Genomic DNA, 21509 nt, shown 5'->3' with positions numbered 1-21509 from the left:
ACTATGTCCTGTGTGTGTTTTGTAAAACTACAAAGCACTGTGATTTAATTTTTCTTCCCAGCTTCTGTTTGATGTCGTAAAACTGGAATGTAGAACATTTAGTGCCTTTGCATTTCATCTACTAACTTGAACACCTGCTTAATATGGAAAAGATAAGATACATTTATTTTCCTTCTTACTTTTATACACACTCCTTTGTATCTGATGGTCTGATTTTATATAAAAACTTCCCAACTTCACATCTGTGTCATGATCCAGGTCTGTATTTGGTTAGCAAGTTCAGTGCAGTCCACTGCAGGCGTGTAGCCTGGTGTCTGCAGGCGTGTAGCCTGGTGTCTGCAGGCGTGTAGCCTGGTGTCTGCAGGCGTGTAGCCTGGTGTCTGCACCCGTGTTGCTGCACCCTTGTTGCTGCAGGCACGTAGGCTTCAGAATTAGTTTTTATTCGCCACGTAGGTTTACATAAACACAGAATTTACTGTTGCCGGAAGGTGCAAAAAATAAACATATTCATATACGGATCTTCAATCAAAGTATAAAAGTACAGTAGTCTAACTAATCCTAGGAACTAACAATTAAAAAATTTTAAAAAATAAAAATGTAAATGATAAAATATAAATAAAATATATAGATGAATGGGCAATAGTGCAAATAAGGTAGCTTGTACGTGGTGCAGTAGGTGTCGGATGGACTAATAATGGATAATAGTTAAGGCGGCAAGCTGAACACATCAGCTAAGTTTGTTGATGCTGGTAAAGAAATTCAGTTTGTTTTGGGGAAACAATGGGTTTCTGTAGAAGAGAGATTTGAAAGTCAACATCATGTGATTCCACAGAACTTCCAGATAAGTGAATTACATGCATTTGAGATGAGATTTCCAGATAAGGAGAACAGTCTTTGTGAATTCATTCTTTAAGTTCCCCATAAAGTATTTGTTCTAGTTCGGGTTACCAAAGTTACCAACAGCATGGCACTCAGGACTACAGGTCTAACATGCAGAGGTGTCTGGTTTCTACTGTGATCTGCACCTGCCTACTCCAACACTAGTGGGGGATTAGTCTACCTTTAGTAGAAGGTGTTAGTCAGGCATGCAAACTCACCTTTTTGAAACCGAAATGGGTAACCTACGTGATTCCGATGAGAAAATATTTGTGTGGGGGGGGGTCGTGGCCGTGGCCAACACAGCATTTTACCCGTGTTTCGCAACTTTACAACTGGCTCTGGAACCAATTGTCACTCCTAATGCCTAAACCTCAAAGCCAATCAGAGGCAGAGTGGGGAGAGCTTTTTTTTTTTAAGTCTGCAACACTGAGCAGTCCGTCGACATCTGAACCGAACTGAAGTTGAACACTGCTGAACTGCAGAACGAAATGCCCGTCGGAAAGCAAGCTTACGGTTTTGCTCTCAAAGTGCACCAGATTTATGCGTTTAACTTTAAAATGTAATACATTTTCTTCCGGGGGAGCATGCCCCCGGACCCCCCTAGAGGGTCGGGGGTTCGCATTATCCTTCTCACCTTTTTTTTTACCCCTGACCTGTTTGCATGCCTGGTTAGTAATAAGGAATTTCATTCATTCTCAGATGAATAAAGGCTCATTTATGAATGAGCGCTATAAAATGCTCCATAGAGGCAATGTAAGTTATTTATTATGTTCAAAGTTGCACAAACAGCTTTATTAATTAAAGACAATAATAAAATTACAAAACCACCATTCTCCCTTGCTACTCTTAGAACATCTACGTCTAAATCATTGTTTGAGGAACAGAATAGTTCAGTTATTTCACAGTGTTGCTTTATACAGTTCAGATAATAGGATTTCACCTGAAAATATGATTCCAGTGTTTTTTGCAGAACAATATTTCAAACTATGAAAACTATTCACTATGAAAACAGTCCAACAATGTATACACCCTAATACACAAATAATTGTTCTGGTTTACATTTTTTCTTTTCAGTTTATGGTTCAGTAAATAACAAATGAAACAACTCATGTAATATTATACTGACTAATGCTACATTAAATGATCGGTATACTGCACTTCTGTGTATCTCTGTTGAGGTGAATGATGAGGTCATGCTTCTGCACCCACACGCGTACTTCACTGGAAGTGCTTTTGTTTCCTTGTCTCAGCACCCCATCAAAACTGGTTAGATTGGGACGGTAAAAGCAAGATTTACAGGAATACATTTGCTTTCATAGTATCACCTGTGTGTGCATCAGCTCATGCCTGAAGAGCTTCACATCCTCTTCATTCCCTAGTCTGACTGACAGGAACGTTTAACCACTGTATACCTGCTTACTTAAATATCACCATTAATTACAACCTACACAGACACAAAGTGAAACAGTATGTTTGTGCTGAGCTATAGTATAATCACATAAATACTTTTTTAATCATGTTCACAGTATTCCATGGCAACAGGCTGACTGACTGGTCAGGCTAGCAGAGGCCGCTCTGGGGCAGCCGCTGGGTGACGGTGGCACAGCCGAGGTAGCTGGTGCTGCGCGGCATGGCCAGATCCTCCGTCAGCTCTCCGCTCGCGGGGCAGAAAGACCAGATGCTGTGAGAGGCAGCGGCCCGCTCCCCCCTCCCTCCGAGGATATACACCTTCCCCTCACACACTGTCAGGCCACAGCCCTCCTGTCACACACACACACACACCCACACACACACAGCAGAGGAGTCAGCTGGAAGGTTCTTAGGAACCTGAATACCAGAGAACTTCCTTATCAGGATCAGGTTTGCGATATGATCAGACACGTCCCTATGATCTAACCAACAGATGAAAGATTAAATTGCAAAAATACTTTAGGATCTAGCTGGAGTAACTTTGTTAATGCAGCCTACCAGTTTCATTGAAACATCAGATACTGCTCTCCAAGTGTTGGTCTTTGGGGTGTAGCTGTATATTTTGTCCATCTGTCCTCCTGCTACATAGATGGTGCTGTCGAGCACGGCTGCACTCAGACCTGTCTGAGAGAACGGGCAGCAAGCAACAAACACCCAGCTGTCCTCCTCAGGGTCGTAGCACTGCACCTGTTACACACAACAACAGACACACAAGGCACTAAAGGCACGTGGCTTGCACAACTACATTTCATTACCTTGCAAAAAGTGCCAGTCTGTTTACAAAACAATACAGCTTCCAAATGTAGATTTTAGTTGTGGAATGAGCCCAATTCCAAAGTCTGTATGAAAATTAAATGTTGTTTTTTCCCCTTGTGTGTGTAAGGGATGGTACAGTTTCAATGATCACAGAGGCTAATTGAAATATGAGGAAAAACCTAGTTTAAGAAATGGAAATTAATTTGATCCAATTGCAGATCTTGTGTTACATAGGAATGTAGTCAACATATTTCCTTGACTATCATGTGCCAGTAGGCTGAACCTAGTGTATGAAGTCATGATCAATGGTTTACCATTCAGATCATGTTTGTGTTAAGTAGGTTCTCCTTCCTGATCCTCACCTCGCTGGTGTTGCAGCCGTTGCTAACGGCGCCCCCGATGACGTAGACCTTCCCGCCGCAGCCCGCCGCCGCCGCACCGCTCACAGGAAGAGGCAGCGGAGCCACTTCCTTCCACTGGTTGTCATAGCTGCTGTAGACCTCCACACCTGACAACAGCCCCATTCCACTGATGCCTCCAACCACATACAGCTGCAACGGTTATGGTTAAACAAACACAACCACACTGGTCACTGACCGACAGAGCCACATGGTCCACAGTAGATAGTAACTGCTCGTGAGGCTGTGCAGTGTTGAGTACTGAGGTGTTTTTGGAGCACCAGTGGATGCGTGGTAAAGGCGCTCACCTTCCCTAGCAGGGAGGCCATGGCGTGGAGCCGCCTGCCCTGGGCCAGGGGGGCGACCCGGAGCCAGTGGTCCAGCTGGGACATGTAACGCCAAACGTCTGAGCTGTTCAGCTGCCCGCCTGCAGAGACACACAACATCAAACTAGGAAAATGTAATCTCATCCTTTTTTGGCCAATATTTGTTGGGAGGGTCTAAACGGAGCTTTGTAAAATAAGCTTTGTGAAGCATTTCCACCAGCATACAAGACAAATGTAATATCCTATAAAGTTACACTTGTTTTTTTCCCTTGACAGTGATTAGCGTTAGTTCCACACGCTACACTAGTATGCTTCATGTAGCTTTAGATTCTGTCACTTATAGATTAAAAGGTATTTCCAAACCTCTTATAGTAGAAAGACCCAAGCGATGTAACTGTCATTACCTGATATATAAATGTCATTCTGTAGCTCACAGGTGGCAAACTCTGTCTTTGCGTAACCAGGCATGGAGGCACCTGGCGTCCACTGCTTGGTGTGGGGGTTGTGTTTCTCTGTAAACGACAGCCTCTGGAAACCGTTCTTGTTGGTGCCCCCGATCAGCACAATCATTTCTGCTACGCCCAGCACCCTGAACACAGACAGCTCATTGTTCAAACACACTACCAAGTCTTCACCACAGCAGAATCCTCTTTTCTGATAGGAAACCGTTGTTCTGTGTAACCTAGAGATGCAGACTAACCTTCTGGGCCTGGGCCTGGCTGAGTCTCCTTCCTTCCCCAGAACCTGGAACCTTCTAGCCTGCAGCACCAGCCGTCGGCACTCCCGGCAGTCCATCACCAGCTCGTTGTCCTCCACGGTGTTGAGGAGGAAGACTGGGTCCACCAGGGGCAGATGCACCAGCTCCAGCAGCTCTCTCAGGGCTCCCTTCCTCTCTCTGGGGTCATGCTGGACCCACCTCAGCACAGCCTCCAGCACAACCTCCTCCCGGCACACAGGCAGCTCAACAAGCTCCACCACGCGGTCTTTGGCGAGAATCAGGAACTCCTCGTGCTTGCACACCTCAGCGAAGCTTCTGAACAGCAGAGTCTGGCACTGGCCGGCCAGCTGGGTCAGGGAGAAGCACCTGGCAAAGTCCAGGATGCCCAGACAGTTGGAACAGTCAAGCAGCTCCTCCAGGAAGACAACGCAAGCCCTCCTCAGCACATCCACATTCAGGAGGTCTGCAGCTTGGTAGACGGTCGTGACGTTCTCCTCGCACAGCGCCGCCTTCCCCTCGTACATGAAGTTGAGGAGGGTCTCCATGGTGACAGCAGTGATGCCCTGCATGTGTACGACCGCCTGGCTACTCTCAAGAAACGGCCCCTGGAACATGGAGCGGAAGTAGAGGCTGGAGGCGCTGAGGGTGGCACGGTGGCAGGGGAACTCCCCTCCCTCCACCTGCAGGACCACGTCCGTGAAGGTGCCACTCTTGCGGTAGGAGTTGAGCACCTGCAGGATGTGTTCTGCGTGGCGCGGGCCCTCGTAGAAGTCCCGCTCCACCCTCTTCTGCTCAGCAGGGTTCCCCATCGTACCCAGGAACAAAGGGGGAGCTGTAGCTTCTGTGGCTCAACAAGGAAATGTTGACCTTGTTGTGCAAACTGCAAAATGAAACAACTAGTCAGATAGTGTTGGAACAAGGAACAAGACGCACTTGTTCCGGGAGTACAACGGTACTTAAGAAAGATTTTCTGGATCTGATGTTAGTTTAGCTTAAAAAAACACCTTGAAAGTGTCCACAGAGAAACAAAGCTGGAAGCTAGTGAAGGATCCACTTTAACCCTTCAGAGAGATGGAGACATGTTTCCACAAGTGGCTGCTTACATAGTATAATTTATTAAGTATATTATTATTTTTGAATTTATAAGCCTTTTTTATGTTTAATATTGTTTGAAATAAACGTTCTTCTTTAAAGAAACAGTATTTTGCATCTGTAGCCTATGTTCTTGCACATTTTTTTACAAAGTCAAACTCGCTACTATTAAAAGTAATAGTAAAAGTAATATAATAAGTAATAATATAACTTTGTACAGAAAGTAATAATGTAACTTAATCACACTACTCTTACTGAACAATAATAAGTAATAACTAATATATTACTTTTTTGAGTAACTTCCCCCAACACTGGTTGTGACTTATTTAACTACTTGTACTCACTGTAAATTATATTACTGTTGCTTGCTATCCTACAGGTATACTCTTGCACTTTTGAGGTTCATGTTGTTTAATTGTAACTTGTTTAACTACGTGCTCTTATGTTTCTTCCCATTGGCACTTATTTGCTTTTCACAATGTATGCTTCATGTTTTGGCTACCCGCAATGATTTTGAGGCTATCTCGTTGTTTATGATCATTGACCTATGCACTTTTGTAAAGCTCTCTCTTGGAAGTCGCTTTGGATAAAATCGTCTGCTAAATGAATAAATGTAAATGTTGGCCGACTCATCACAATAGTCTATACTGTAGGCTAAATGTTTCCAAAAGGATGCAACAAAAACATTTTATGGAAATGAAAAAAGTTCTCTAAAATAGGCTATTCAGGTTATGAAAATGTGGATATTACGAGTATGTGAAAACATGGATAACAACCATTGTTATTTAGGATGTATCTAAGATACGGTTTATAGGAAGCATAGTACAGTTTGAAGAATCCATAATTGACTGATTATCAAAGGAGGCTCATTAACAACACAATGACTATATGCACCCACACATTACAGCACAAATACAACTGGATTCTCCATCGCTGCCCCTGCACTGCTTACCAGTCATAACCCTTTAAGCGCTTACTCTTCAACAAGCCGTTGGATCTGTTCTTTTTTTAAATATGTTTTTAAGAAAATATCTTTCTAGATTATCCTCGTATGACTCGAACTTGACTAAACGCTATTGTTCATGTTTATCCATGTAAATTGCTAACGTGAATATGCAAAAGCGCCCAAGTATTTAGGCTCAAGTCGTTTCTATTGATGCTATTTTAAATGACTAAATTTAAAAAGTATCTAAAAGTTGTTGAAAAGAGATTGCGCTGTAGTACTTAATGATAATACCCTATGAAAAATATATATAGTTGACCAACCTTCACTTCAACGAGCAATACGATAGTTTAAGCACGGTGGAAGTATGAAGTCCTCATCAGACGGAATGCTTAGTGTTCTGCCTTTCAGTATGAACTACTTAACTCACTGCCCCCTAACTATTATACCTGCATACGATAAAAACTATTAGAGAAAATACTATACATACCTGTATGCGGGTGGAATAAAGAGGAGGAGCTAGGTATACGATTACCAGGTAAGGACCATTCGACACAGCTAGGATCGTGAAAGTGGCCTCGATAGTCTTCAGACATCATAGTGGCACCCTCTTTTGGACAAGATTAAACACTGCATCCATGTGGATATTTGAGAAACGGTTATTTTTTTCTGTGATCCTGCTTTACAACTGAAAACGGACGCTTCCTGCTTGGAAACACGCAGCCTACGTTTCCTGCTTGGAAACCGTTCCTGTTCTAATGACACACTTGCATTTTATGAGGAAAGGTGGTTTAATATTAACTTTACTTCAACTACAGTATAATAATCATACAAAGTGGCAGATATGGGATGTAAGTAGGACTAATTTGTTTGTCCACATACTGGAGAGTCTGAGACTGGAGAGAAAGCGAAGCCTTTATGTTTACAGAAGTAGGCTATTTACTTTTCAGCACATCCAAACAAGGCAAGGCAAGTTTATTTGTATAGCACATTTCAACAACAAGGAAATTCTAAGTGCTTCACCTAAAAGCATAAAAATATAATGCAAAAGAAAACAACATAACGCTTAACCTTGGCAAGACACCTGCCAACATGCAACTTTATACAATATCAGATTGTAGACCCTACACAGAAACACAAATCATTATTGGTAGATGGAAGTAGCCTACATCTATGTGAACCCTTTTCCTCACTCCAAACTAACCCTAACTTTTCAACTCTTTTGGCTTGGTTGATAGTTATTTTATTTCAATTAGGCTACTTTTGAGGTAGGACTACTACCAATGTTTTTTACATCCAGCTGGCCCTGACAGTTGCGTCAACATCACTTTATTTTTTGGCGACGACCATTGGCCTGTTTCATAAAGCGAGTTGTTTTATTCGGTAAACTCGCTGTATGGAGAAGGCCCTAGCAGCTCGAGCACAAAAAAACATGCATGCAGATATTGCGAATTGGCGCTTGGTAGGTATTCTTTTCCTCCTTAAATGAGTTTAGGTTAAAGTGATCATTTAATCATCCCCTTATTAGGTAGAACGAGGTGTGTATGCGCTGAAATTCGACAGACATGTATTTCGTGCCCAAAGTTACTTGCAATCGTAACCAAAGTAAAATAATCAGCAGTCAGACCCCAGTGTACAAAGAACGTCAACAGTGACGTCAAGGGGTCTTGCAAAGACTGACAAACACACTGCCGCCCGTAGTAACAATCGTTTATAGGTGTATATGTAGAAATCATATTAATTGTTATATTAGGCGATTACATTAATTAGAAGTTGTGATGACAGCTTCAATATATGAGATGTGTCAGGATAGAATTCGTATAATATTTTTTTATAATGCGCAGGCTTATCTTTCGCCAGCTTAAATTTAGGCCCAAGTGTTTTGGCTTCGATTAATCATGGCGGAATTGAAGGTCTAAGAGGGTTCAGTGTTTATTGTGTTGAAAACAGATAATTTCTTGTATTTGGTTTTGCCCAGCAGTCTTTGGATTCGCTAACATGTGAGGAAATATTCGTTCAGACGTTCAGGACTGTGATAACGTCATTGCACGCTCTTCTTTACCGTATGGTGAGAGAGGAAACTAGCATCTCCTGCTGAATAGAAGGTAGCAAGCCATCGTTAGGTAGGTAGCTAGCTAACTAGCTCACTCCCATTTTCTGAAGTCTGCGCAATTTGAAACGTTTTGTTGTAACATTAGATACTTTTAGTAAAATGTTGTTATATTAGACCTCAACAGCCATGAATTCATTAACAAATAAGAGTTGGCCGGCTAGTTTTGAAAACGATGTGCTGCCAGTTAATGACTGAAATAAGGTAGTGAAAAGTCGTTGCTAAATAATTAAAATTATCAGAGGAAATCACAGGGTAAACTTAATCATACACATGTTTTTTTTACAACGATAACACAACTATGAAATGAAAGATATTCAAATGTAGTATTTTCTACAGTTAGTTTAACCTTAAAACCAATTATGTGGGCCTGGACATAATATGCAGTTAAACAGTATCTTGATTACTTCCAGTCAAAATAGTATCTATCAAGAGACGACCCTATTACTTGCAAGCCCATGTAAAGTTTTGTATGTTAAACTGATGTAAGTAATACCACATTTTGGTCATGCAGATTCCTCCATCTCTCCTCAGTGTTGATGATCCAGCAGGACAAGCCCATGCTGGCCTGCAGCATGCCTGTGTTGTGGCCCACACTGGTGGACCTGGGCAGAGACGAGTGTAAAAGGATCCTTAGGAAGCTGGGTATGATCTGATCCTCTTCATGTGCAAGAGTTCAACTGTCTTGTAATGTTAACCCTGCATTGTATGGATCAGTAAGTATTGTGTTCGATCCTCTTGGAAACCCTTGAATGTGTTTTCAGAGTTGGAGGCGTATGCTGGAGTAATCAGTGCTCTGAGAGCTCAAGGAGACCTCACTAAGGACAAGAAGGATCTTCTTGGAGAGCTCACCAAAGTTCTCAGGTTTCTGTTGCCACTCATTCTGCATTGGTAACATTGGGCTGCATTGAGATGTCATTGTTTTATTCAGTTGAACTAAAATCCTCTGGTCATCCACAGCATCTCAACGGAGAGGCATCGCGCGGAGGTCAGGAGGGCAGTGAACGATGAGCGCCTCACCACTATCGCCTATCAGTGAGCAACCTGACGCATCTCACCTCAGCAGGGTCACATGACGTGTTCATTATACATGGTGGTAAAGACTGACAGTACTTCATGTGTTGATGTATGAAAGTGTAACTCCCGTCTGTGTTTCACAGCATGTCTGGGCCCAACAGCTCGTCTGAGTGGTCTATCGAGGGCCGGCGCCTTGTCCCGCTCATGCCCCGATTGGTCCCCCAGACGGCATTTACTGTCACAGCCAATGCGGTGGCCAATGCCTCAGCCAATCAGAATGCCTCTCTCTTGATGCCTGCAGAAACGGGCAACAAAGAAGGTAAGCTCATGTGAAGCTTCACTAACCCTACACCCTAACTCTACACCCTGAGCTGACGGCATGGTGCCTAACCCTACACCCTAGCCCTACACCCTGAGCTGACGGCATGGTGCCTAACCCTACACCCTAACTCTACACCCTGAGCTGACGGCATGGTGCCTAACCCTACACCCTAGCCCTACACCCTGAGCTGACGGCGTGGTGCCTAACCCTACACCCTAGCCCTACACCCTGAGCTGACGGCGTGGTGCCTAACCCTACACCCTAGCCCTACACCCTGAGCTGACGGCTTGGGGAACGCCTTCCCTGGAGGTTAACATGTGCTCTGTAATGTTGCAGTGGTTGTTTGCTACTCCTACACAAGTACGACGTCCACCCCCACCAGCACCTCGGGAGGGGGTGCTGGCCTAGCAGGAGGCACGGTGAAAGCCTCGCGGCCGGCCAGCCCCGCCTCCAACGTGGTGGTGCTGCCCAGCGGCAGCACAGTCTACGTGAAGAGTAGGTCCAACTGAAACCTTGTGATTTTAGCCAGGAAAGAGTCTAAGTAAACCCTGTGTAACAATACAGATCAGTGAATTTAAACCTGTTGTTTATGTGTGTCTGGACCCTGTGTCAGGGTCAGGTGAGTTCAGAACTGTCGTTAACGTGTCTCCTGTCTGCTTTCAGGTGTGAGCTGCTCTGACGAGGAGGAGAAACCTCGCAAGCGCAGGCGGACTAACTCGTCCAGCTCCACCCCTGTGGTGCTGAAGGAGACGGCCAGGGTGACCCCGCCCCTCTCCAAGACCATCAGCGTGCCTGTGAGCGGCGCCCCCAAGATCAGCAACATCATGCAGAGCATCGCCAGCTCCCTGCCCCCCCACATGTCCCCGGTGAAGATCACCTTCACCAAGCCCACCACCCAGACCTTCACCAAGCCCACCACCCAGACCACCAACACCACCACACAGAAGGTAACAGCACACAGCTGTCTCCCTGGACACAACCTGCAAATACTGTGATAAATGAATGTTATGACAGAGTGTATGGTAATGGAAGTTGTTTAGGATTCTCTAGCGACTTCTTCTGTTTTTTCTTTTTTGTTTCTTCAGGTAATCATAGTGACGACCTCTCCAAGCTCCAACTTTGTGCCCAACATTCTCTCCAAGTCTCACTCCCACAACTACGCGGCCGTATCCAAGCTGGTGTCCACCTCCATGCTGACTTCTGCCAGCCAGAAGCAGACCGTGGTCATCCCAGCCAGCTCCGCCCCCTCCTCCTCCCCAAACACGGTCGCCGTGACCACCATGGTCACCTCTAGCCCCTCGGTTGTCATGTCAACCATTGCTCATGGTACTTTTTTTTTTCTTTTTCTCCAACATAAAAGGATGCGTCTGAGGTAATGGTGTGGTACAGTAGTTCTGCAGTATGTAAATATTGTTTGGTTTGATTGTACTGATATAAGGGTAAGTTGTGAATGTAGTATATACAGGAGTGTGTGTGTGTGTGTGTAGTACACACAGGAGGCTGTGTGTGTGTGCGTGTGTGTGTGTGTGTGGTACACACAGGAGGCTGTGTGTGTGTGTGTGTGTGTGTAGTACACACAGGAGGCTGTGTGTGTGTGCGTGTGTGTGTGTGGTACACACAGGAGGCTGTGTGTGTGCGTGTGTGTGTGTGTGTGTGGTACACACAGGAGGCTGTGTGTGTGTGTGTGTGTGTGTGTGGTACACACAGGAGGCTGTGTGTGTGTGTAAACAGCTAGGCGGCTGTGTTCTCCAGGTGGCTCGGCTGCTGGGGTCAGGGTAGCCTCAGCCAGACTTCCCTCCCCCAAGACCCTCATGGGCTCCCCCACCCAGATCCTCGCCCAGTTCCCCAAGCAGGCCCAACAGGCGTCCCTGGCCGGGGGCTCCTCCTTGGGCCAGACCCAGACCACGCCCCCTGGGTCCAAGCCCTCCATCCAGAACAAGCAGGAGTCGGGTAAGCATGGTTGGCATGAACTCAAACTTGCTGGTTCATTAAAGACTACCTTGTATTGGAAAACACTACCTCTGGTCACACCATCAATTATCAATGGATTATTTTGAATGTTATGTTTCATGTATGCTTTTCCCTGTTCTTGAAGTGTCAGGATTTCAGACTTCAAATGTTTTGAGTCAACCATTTGTTCTCTGATGTCTGTTTGTGGTGTTCCCTCAGGAGTGAAGATCATCACCCAGCAGATCCAGCCCAGTAAGATCCTGCCCAAGCCCTCGTCTGCAGCCATGCCCAGCAGCAACTCCTCCCCTATCATGGTCGTCAGTAGCAACGGGGCCATCATGACCACCAAGCTAGTCTCCCAGCCCACAGGTAGGGTCATATCACCATGCTGCTCTACCAGGTAGGGTCATATCACCATGCTGCTCTACCAGGTAGGGTCATATCACCATGCTGCTCTACCAGGTAGGGTCATATCACCATGCTGCTCTACCAGGTAGGGTCATATCACCATGCTGCTCTACCAGGTAGGGTCATATCACCATGCTGCTCTACCAGGTAGGGTCATATCACCATGCTGCTCTACCAGGTAGGGTCATATCACCATGCTGCTCTAACAGGTAGGGTCATATCACCATGCTGCTCTAACAGGTAGGGTCATATCACCATGCTGCTCTACCAGGTAGGGTCATATCACCATGCTGCTCTACCAGGTAGGGTCATATCACCATGCTGCTCTACCAGGTAGGGTCATATCACCATGCTGCTCTAACAGGTAGGGTCATATCTCCAAGCTGGTATCCCAGCCCACAGGTAGTACTTTACCCTGCAGTCGTTTTCCTTTTTGCTCAGTTACATTGAAACATGGTGTTTCTGCTCAGTTACATTGAAACATGGTGTTTCTGTGCAGGTTCCCAGGCCACCTACTCCAGGCCCAGCGTGACCCCCACCATCGGGGCTCGCGTGACGACCTCCCCGGGCGGAGCCACGTATGTGAAGACCACCAGCGGCAGCATCATCACCGTGGTGCCCAAGTCCCTGGCCACGCTGGGGGGCAAGATCCTCAGCAGCAGCATGGTGTCTGGTGGGTCGCCGGGCCGGGGCTGGGGCGAGGCCCAGGCTGGAGGCCCAGGCTGGATCTGTACCTCTGGAGTTGTTAGCTGCTGTTATAAACTGAACTTTTTCATTCTTCAGGTACAACAACCAAGATCACCACCATTCCTATGACCTCCAAGCCGAACGTGATCGTGGTGCAGAAGACTACGGGCAAGGGAACCACCATCCAGGGCCTGCCAGGCAAGAACGTTGTCACAACGCTCTTGAATGCTGGGGTCAGTATATTTTATTATATGTTCTAAAGGGTGTTTGTCAGGGGTATTTAGTCTGGACCAAATCCCAAATCAGTGGGACCCAGGTTCCAAAATATAGTTATTTAAAGAAGGTATCCAGGAGTATATTCTTCCTTGTGTCTCAAGTCTGCTCAAGTTCTCATGTTTGCCATCAGCTTGGTGTTTGCTCTGTGTCTGACCTGCACAGAAGCCCTCTCTGTTTCAGGGAGAGAAGACTCTCCAGGGGGCCAAGCCGGCCATCATCACCGCCTCCAGACCCATCACCAAGATGATTGTGACCCAGCCAAAAGCCCTGGGCCCTGGGGCCGCCGGGCCGGGCCCTGGGGCTCAGCCCTCCACCACCACCAAGATCATCCCCACCAAGATCGTGTACGGCCAGCAGGGCAAGACCCAGGTCAGCCCCCAGACGTCTCAGAACATCTGAACAACATGATCAACATTTTCCATTTATTATGTAGCTTATTGTAAATAATATTTTATTATTGTTGTCTTGACCAAAAGATATGTCTTCTGCTGTGTAGACTATCTCTTGAAAAACAAAATTCCAATGTTCCTGGACTACTGTTGTCATGGTGTGGTGACTCCTGGACTACAGTAGTCATGGTGACAGGTCTGGCTGTGCTGCAGGTGCTGATCAAGCCCAAGCCCGTGTTCCAGGCAGCACTGGTGAGCGAGGCCAGGCAGCAGGCTTCCCGCTCCACAGACCCCGGCCAGGAGGGGGCGCTGAAGGATGAGGACAGGGGGAGTTCTCCCCCTGAGGGCTTGGCCCACAGCGGGCCTCTTGGTAAGAAGGGTTCACCAGCACACTGTGAGAGTCATCAGATTGGTACGATATGTGTGTCATCCTCCTTCCTCAGAGTCCCAGCCTGTAGTGCACCTGATCTCCTCCAGGGGGCAGGAGTGGGCGGAGCAGGAGGTGTTGGTGGAGTCCAGTCCCACTATCATCTACCAGGAAGTGTCAGGTGGCAGGGAGGTGCAGCAGACCACAGGTGGGCATCGTCTCCATTGGAAACCACCGCTCTTTTGTTGTTCTTGTTACCTGCAGCCCAGGTGACGTCAGCCTGTCATTAAGAGGGCCTGTGTGTTCAGTGAAGAACTTAGGGGTTTTCCACTTCAGCAGCTGCTGGTCATTTAGCAGATACACACTTTGTATATGTTAAACTGATCTGATCTGACTTCAGGTTTCACCAGTGTTTGTTATCAAATGAAAACAAGTAGACAATGTTTGATACATTTACATTTATTCATTTAGCAGACGCTTTTATCCAAAGTGACTTACATTTACATTTAGTCATTTAGCAGACTTATCCAGAGCGACTTACAGTAAGTACAGGGACATTCCCCCGAGGCAAGTAGGGTGAAGTGCCTTGCCCAAGGACACAACGTCATGTGGCACGGCCGGGAATCGAACCAGCGACCTTCTGGTCGCTGGTTCTCTAACCGCTCAGCCACCTGACTCCCAAGAGAGAGCTTTACAAAAGTGCATAGGTCACTGATCATAACAACAAGATATCCCCAAACATTGCAGGTAGCCAAACATGAAGCATACATTGTGAAAAGAAAATAAGTGCCAATGGGAAGAACCATAAGAGCAGCAACAGCTTTCCTCTGCCAACGAGTCATGCGATAAATCGGACATATGCCACTAGTTAATAGATCAAATATTCACATATCCCTGGGATCACCCAGATTTAGTTTTAAAGAAACCAACAGTTTAATGTTTAACTAACAGTTTGCAAATGAATTGTCTCCTAATTTAGTTCCTTGGTGTTTGGGAATGAAGGGGGCACATCGGCAACACTGATAAACATGTTCATAAGAAGACCTCATTTAGCATCAGATATAAATTCATATATCACTGAAAACCTATTAGGAAGTAGAAAACAAACATTTTAACAATTATTAAATTATCAATATGTTTTGATTTTAAATGTAGCCATAAACGTCATCAGAAAGCAGCAACAGAACTTGTCAAGGAGTATTAACCATCTCCGACACTATTTTACAAAGCTGCTCGTGCTTCATACAGCTGAGATGTGCTCAAGATGATTTCAGTGTGTTCAGTTGAATGTATATTTGTGTGTTTACTGTCCAGTCAAGGAGAAGAGTGACGCTAACCCGAGGCAGCACATCATAGACCTGTGTCAGATGGTGATGCCTCTTCACACTGCCCAGGAGAAGAAGCCGTCAGAGCCACCAGGGCCGTCCTGCTCCTCCTCTGAGCTCCGCCTGGACTTCACCACAGCTGGTACAACTGTCCTCTCTAATTAGCAAACACTAGGGCAGTGTGAGTTTGGATGAGATACTTTAGTGAAAGCACCAGACGAGGTGGTGTGCTAGTGTGGAGGGAGTGCTCCCTTGCTCCATCACTTAGTGCCAACATGGCGGCGAATTTACATTTACATTTTACATTTTAGTCATTTAGCAGACGCTCTTATCCAGAGTGACTTACAGTAAGTACAGGGACATTCCCCTGAGGCAAGTAGGGTGAAGTGCCTTGCCCAAGGACACAACATCAGTTGGCATGACCGGGAATCGAACTGGCAACCTTCGGATTACTAGCCCGATTCCCTCACCTCTCAGCCACCTGACTCACCGAATGCATTTGTATTTATTTCTCGAGCATCCAAACTACTCTGCTCTACAGGTCCATGGGTCCTAATCACTGCAGCATTTCTACCACATACAGTCCAAAGTTTGTGAGATAATCAAGCCACAGACACACACAGTTTGATAGTGTGTACCATAAACTGTGCATCCCTGTGTTCCACATTCCAACACAACCCTAAAAGCTATGTCTTTGTGCCATGTCATCAGTACTGATCATGGCACATAAAAATAGCACAGTTGTAGTAAATTCATTTTGAACGTTGATGTTTTTACTACTCTGAAGCACAGTACTGCTCTGAAACACGCTTAATCTCCTCCTCCTGCAGGCAAGGTGAGCAGGGCTGGTCCTCCGGCAGGGCAGCAGGGCTGGTCCTCCGGCAGGGCAGCAGGGCTGGTCCTCCGGCAGGGCAGCAGGGGGGGGAGACCAGCAGGGGGGGGAGAGACCAGCAGGGGGTGCCCTCTTACAGCAACAGCCACGCCCCCCTGGTGGTCAAGTCTGTTCCCTCCTCCTCCATCACCGTCACACACCTGGTCCAGCTGGTAGGGGCTGGCACACCTGGTCCAGCTGGTAGGGGCTGGCACACCTGGTCCAGCTGGTAGGGGCTGGCAGGGGGCAGAACCACCACCCTCTCCAGTAGCATGAAGCTTCCTCTCCTGTCTGTAGACAAGCTGTGACCTTAACAAGTGCATTCATAATTATATCATTATATATAGCCAATATTATAACTCGCCACTCAGATCTTACTCTTCTAGAGTACATCGATTTGATGTAAATGACAATGCATGGGTAACTAGTGCTCTGCACTCAGGGATATGCTGTGTATTAGGGGTGGGGGGGAAATCGATTAGCATTTGAATCGCGATTCAGTCTTCTAGTGATTCATATCGATTCACAAATTTCAAAAATCTATATATATTTTTGGTAATTTTTTATTTATGTATTTTTTAATCGTGAATCGCTTTTTAATCGAATCGTGAACCCAAGAATTGAATCGAATCGTGAGATACCAAAAGATTCCCACCCCTACTGTGTCTATTCATAGTTTTGGTTATTTAAGTCCTCATGACAGGTATTGTGTAGTTGAGGGAGATTGTACTCACAATTACATACTTTCTTTTCTCCAAATACTTTTCTCGATTGTGTAAAAATGTGACACGGAAATAAAGTGTGCTCCCTTTCAGGTGTCGAAGCATGCGGAGGTCCCCCAGGAGGAGGGCGGGCTGGAGGGAGACACCCTGGACCCCCAGACAGGCCTCTTCTACCGGTCCAGCCCAGTCTTGCAGGGGCTCCACTCCAGCAGCACACACCAGGCCCAGCCGGACGCCAGCAGACACACCCCACACTCCACCCAGATCCCAGCCCCTCCAGCCCAGAGCAAGCCCCAGCCCTCCCCCTCCTCCACCTCCCCCTCTCTGGGTAAGAGCCCCCCCCTGATCCAGGAACCCCCCCCGCCCAGCCCCCTCCCTCTGGGACTGAGCCTGAAGGAGAAGTCATCTGTGTTGGCCCCGGGGGTGTCCCAGGCCCCCACGGCCCCCTCCAAGCCCCTGCTAACCCCCCAGGCCCCCTCCAAGCTCCTGCTAACCCCCCAGGCCCCCTCCAAGCCCCTGGTGACCCCCCAGGCCCCCGGCCCCCCTGCCCCCTCCAAGCCCCTGGTGACCCCCCAGGCCCCCGGCCCCCCTGCCCCCTCCAAGCCCCTGGTGACCCCCCAGGCCCCCGGCCCCCCTGCCCCCTCCAAGCCCCTGGTGACCCCCCAGGCCCCCGGCCCCCCTGCCCCCTCCAAGCCCCTGGTAACCCCCCAGCTCCCCAGGCTGCAGCAGGCCCCCACCTCCCACCACAGGCCCCTCCACACCCAGCTGTCCCAGCCCCCACCCTTGCAGGCGCACCACCCTGTGGCCTCTGACAAGCTGCCTCTCTCCTGTCAGGTGAGCGCTCCCTCCGTTCACACGGAGGATTGTTGTGTTGACGTCAGACTGTGACGTCACAGAAGAGATACACAAGCACACCTGGAAACACATTGGACATCTGCCTTAGCACTGACCTGTTAGGTTGTCCCACAGTTAGACTGCATGAACACTGCTCATAGCTTCTGTATGTATCAAATAGAGTCCTGTTCTATTTGACATTGATCAACTAGACTCCATCTTCTCCTTGTCTCTCTCTGTCCCCATCTCCCTCCCTCCCTCCAGCCTCCTATCATCACGCAGGGTGCTAGTGTGACTAAGATCACGTTTGGCCTCCAGACGGCTCCTGTTTGCAGCGCTGAGGCCCGGAGGCCGGAGGCCAAGCCGTCCGATAAGCCGTCCGACATCCTGAAGATCTCCATGATGGAGGCAGAGATCGACCCCAGCGCAGAGCCCATGCTGGTGGACTCCTCCAGCGACTGCAGCCCCTACGGGGGGGCCCTGGCCGGGGGGCCAGAGGGCCTGGGCTCCAGCCCCCTGATCAGCAGCTCCCTGCCCCCCTCCAGACCTCCGCAGCTGTCCCGCCTCCAGAGCAGCGACACCCCTAAGAGCAGAGACACCCTGGATGTCATAGAGGTACTTTTAATACATGATGAGTAATAACCATCTTGTAGTTAATAGGGATGCCTAAAACTTTCCTTGTTACATGAACAGCCCCCCTCTCCCCTCCCTGCTGTGTAACAGCAGAGTAACAGCTCTCGTCTCCCCCAGGTGATTCCCCAGTTCTCCATCATGCCAGACTCCAGCCAGTCCAATGTGGTGGTGGAGCCCAGCGGCTTCCTCCAGATCTCTGACTACACCAGCCAGCGTCTGGAAGAGGACAGCATGGAGGTGGACAGCATGGAGGTGGACAGCAGCGTGGAGGAGGCGGCGGCCATCAGCCCCAACCAGGAGGGTGTGGCCGACCAGTCTCAGTGACCACTCCCTCCCCCCAGTGACCAGTCTCAGTGACCACTCCCTCCCCCCAGTGACCCTGCCTCACTTCCCCCCCCCCAGTGACCCTGCCTCACTTCCCCCCCCCCCCCAGTGACCCTGCCTCACTTCCCCCCCCCCAGTGACCCTGCCTCACCTCCCCCCCCCCCCAGTGACCCTGCCTCACTTCCCCCCCCCCAGTGACCCTGCCCTCCCAAGAAACAATGGTCACGTTCCCCTATGTTGGTGAAGACAGAGTCATAGGAACAGACAGGGTTGTAATAGAGGTCCACTGCAGGAAACCTGTCCACTATCATCATGATGTCTGACTGGATGTTAGGGTCATCGGATGAACCCGACTTTACTTCAAGCGGACACTTCATCCTCATCAGTTAGTTCTTCTGTATGTATACAGGACAGTGTGACCCTGATCTTGGAGGGAACCTGCATCAGTATGGACATGGCATCAGAAAAGGTAGCTTTGCGCCAGCGAAGCTTTGAACTTCTGTCTGATGAACGGAGCTGGACTGGAAGAGGACATTTAGAATTGTTTCATTTTTTCTTCACTTTCAGAAGGACATTTTTTAGGCACAAAGTACAGTTTAGTAAAACAATCCTTTTAAAAACGCCTGATCTATTGCTATGACAGTTATTGATTTGTATACTAAATTCTTTACCACTTTTATAGCAAAGCTATATGGATGGGTCTGAATATATAAAAATCATAATCTACTTACTTTCACGGTTAAGTACAACACGATTAGGAACTTGCTCTAATGTATGATGATTTCAAATGAAAGCATAATAATTTGGTTTGATCAGTTTCTAAAATCTTTCTAATGTAAAGTTTGTTTTCAAAAACTTGAACATAAGTGAAATATAGAACGTTTTTCAGTTTCAGTCACTGATTAAAGCTAATTTGGTAAGTCTTGTATCTTTCCAGGATGGGCACATATAGTGCATTGATTCTTGATTGACGCGAGACGTGTGTATAAAGTATGTAGCGTGAATAAGCCTGAGTAACCTTGGCAGATTTGTGCTGTAGGGACATAACTGTGTTTCTGAGGCGACTGTCCTCAGTTTAACCTTCAACTGTCTATGTTCTGTCTTCTCTCTTTTTGTGACTTTTAGAATTTTAACTGTATAAAACTTTTATACAAAACTAATTAATTTGTGTTTCCAAAGGGAAATGTTCATCTCTGTCAGGATTCAATCCTCAAATCAGATGCTTGTTAAATGAAGTGAAAGTGAAACCACTACAGGCTGCGTGTGAGTAGGCAGCCTGAGCTTAATGTATGTCTGGAAGTTTAGCAATGTACCAGGCCCTTGAGCCCAGAGTGGGTTAGGCAGGCTTGTTTGTTTTGACCACATCAGATAACTGCTGTGTCATCAGGAATGAAAAGAGCCATTGCATTGTGTGAAAGCTCTTAACACACCCTAAAGCCTTGTGCTTTGTATGGGTTATCTGGCTAGCTCGCTGTGCTTCTGTGAATCCAGATCTTCCTGGGAAGTCCCAGGAAGATGTGAATGAGGTGAATGAGGGGAGATAGGGTTAGACTAACTGCTCCCAGCGGAGGACATGAGCTCAGGGGAGAGTGGCCGATCACTTTCAGCTCTCACCCTGCCAGCTCCCTGTAGTTACCCCACATTCACCCTGCCAGCTCCCTGTAGTTACCCCACACTCACCCTGCCAGCTCCCTGTAGTTACCCCACATTCACCCTGCCAGCTCCCTGTAGTTACCCCACACTCACCCTGCCAGCTCCCTGTAGTTACCTCACACAAGGGCTGTGAGGGACACAGGGACGTTTTACTGTGATGTTCTTGAAACGTCCTAAAGGTTTCATAGATTTCCTTAGTGATAATTATTACTCACGAATGTACATCATGATTACGTAACTTGCTCGTTGGAGAATGGGCTGTAATCCGAACAGTAGAAGCTCTATCTCGAAAATCCCATTTGGATCTCTTCTTTTATCTTCCCAGTAATAAGACAAAGTAGAGAAGAGTGAAGAATAACTCTAATTTCATGCAGTTCTGCAGACTTCCACACTGTCTGATGGCCTTGTTTACACTACAGGTTGAATAAGGGAAACAGGAATGGTATATAACATTACATTTAGTCATTTAGCAGACGCTCTTATCCAGAGCAACTTACAGTAAGTACAGGGACATTCCCCCAGAGGCAAGTAGGGTGAAATGCCTTGCCCAAGGACACAACGTCATTTGGAACGGCCATCTAAGCATGTCTAAATGCCTTGTTTACACTGCAGGTTAAATAAGGGAAACAGGAATGGTATATAAGAATGTCTGAAGGCCTTGTTTAAATGGCTCTGGTTTTCAGCTTCTATAATTAGAATCCTGGTTTTCAGTTTCTATATTAACGTGCTTGGGGAAGGAAGTGATGTAATGGGAGCCTGTGGTCTGGCAGCATACAGTAGCAGGTTTCCGTGGAACATGAAGCGTGACGACGTCCCTCTCACTAAAGGGCTAAACAAGATGGTCATGGTTTTACAATTTTACTGTAAAAAAAAGTCCCAACTGAAATTAGTAAGAACATTTTAAAAACCTGTTGCTAAAAATTGAGAACTAAGAGTGGCTATAAAAAAATGAAGAGTGAAAGCGGAAGATAACTTTCACTGCTGAATCTTGTGGTTAGGAGTAATGAACACAACCAGTCACCACAACCACCTCTGATGT

The 21509-nt window shown here is 47.0% G+C and overlaps 2 protein-coding genes across 2 annotated transcripts; one reads left to right on the top strand and one right to left on the bottom strand.

The window, feature by feature from the left end:
- Window positions 1–1622: 1622 nt before the first annotated feature.
- Window positions 1623–5506, bottom strand: klhl35 (kelch-like family member 35). The gene is made up of 6 exons (XM_062453747.1): window positions 4530–5506; window positions 4234–4418; window positions 3812–3930; window positions 3468–3656; window positions 2848–3036; window positions 1623–2640 (listed from the first exon to the last, which is right to left on the bottom strand). Exons 1-6 carry the CDS (start codon window positions 5354–5356, stop codon window positions 2440–2442), a joined length of 1710 nt encoding a protein of 569 aa, XP_062309731.1. The 5' UTR covers window positions 5357–5506; the 3' UTR covers window positions 1623–2439.
- A 2741-nt stretch (window positions 5507–8247) lies between these two features.
- emsy (EMSY transcriptional repressor, BRCA2 interacting) lies at window positions 8248–18934 on the top strand. Its single transcript, XM_062452991.1, has 20 exons — window positions 8248–8705; window positions 9227–9337; window positions 9457–9556; window positions 9653–9727; window positions 9853–10028; window positions 10368–10526; window positions 10695–10978; window positions 11117–11357; window positions 11784–11981; window positions 12201–12350; window positions 12889–13062; window positions 13173–13309; window positions 13533–13721; window positions 13955–14111; window positions 14185–14316; window positions 15423–15575; window positions 16264–16456; window positions 17086–17860; window positions 18125–18475; window positions 18611–18934. Exons 2-20 carry the CDS (start codon window positions 9232–9234, stop codon window positions 18815–18817), a joined length of 3957 nt encoding a protein of 1318 aa, XP_062308975.1. The 5' UTR covers window positions 8248–8705; window positions 9227–9231; the 3' UTR covers window positions 18818–18934.
- The last annotated feature ends 2575 nt before the right edge of the window (window positions 18935–21509 follow it).

This window comes from Osmerus eperlanus, chromosome 27 (assembly GCF_963692335.1).
Source record: "Osmerus eperlanus chromosome 27, fOsmEpe2.1, whole genome shotgun sequence".
In the NCBI taxonomy this organism is placed as follows: Eukaryota; Metazoa; Chordata; class Actinopteri; order Osmeriformes; family Osmeridae; genus Osmerus; species Osmerus eperlanus.
The sequence above is the reverse complement of the archived record's forward strand: the minus strand, read 5'-3'. Positions and strand labels throughout refer to the sequence as shown.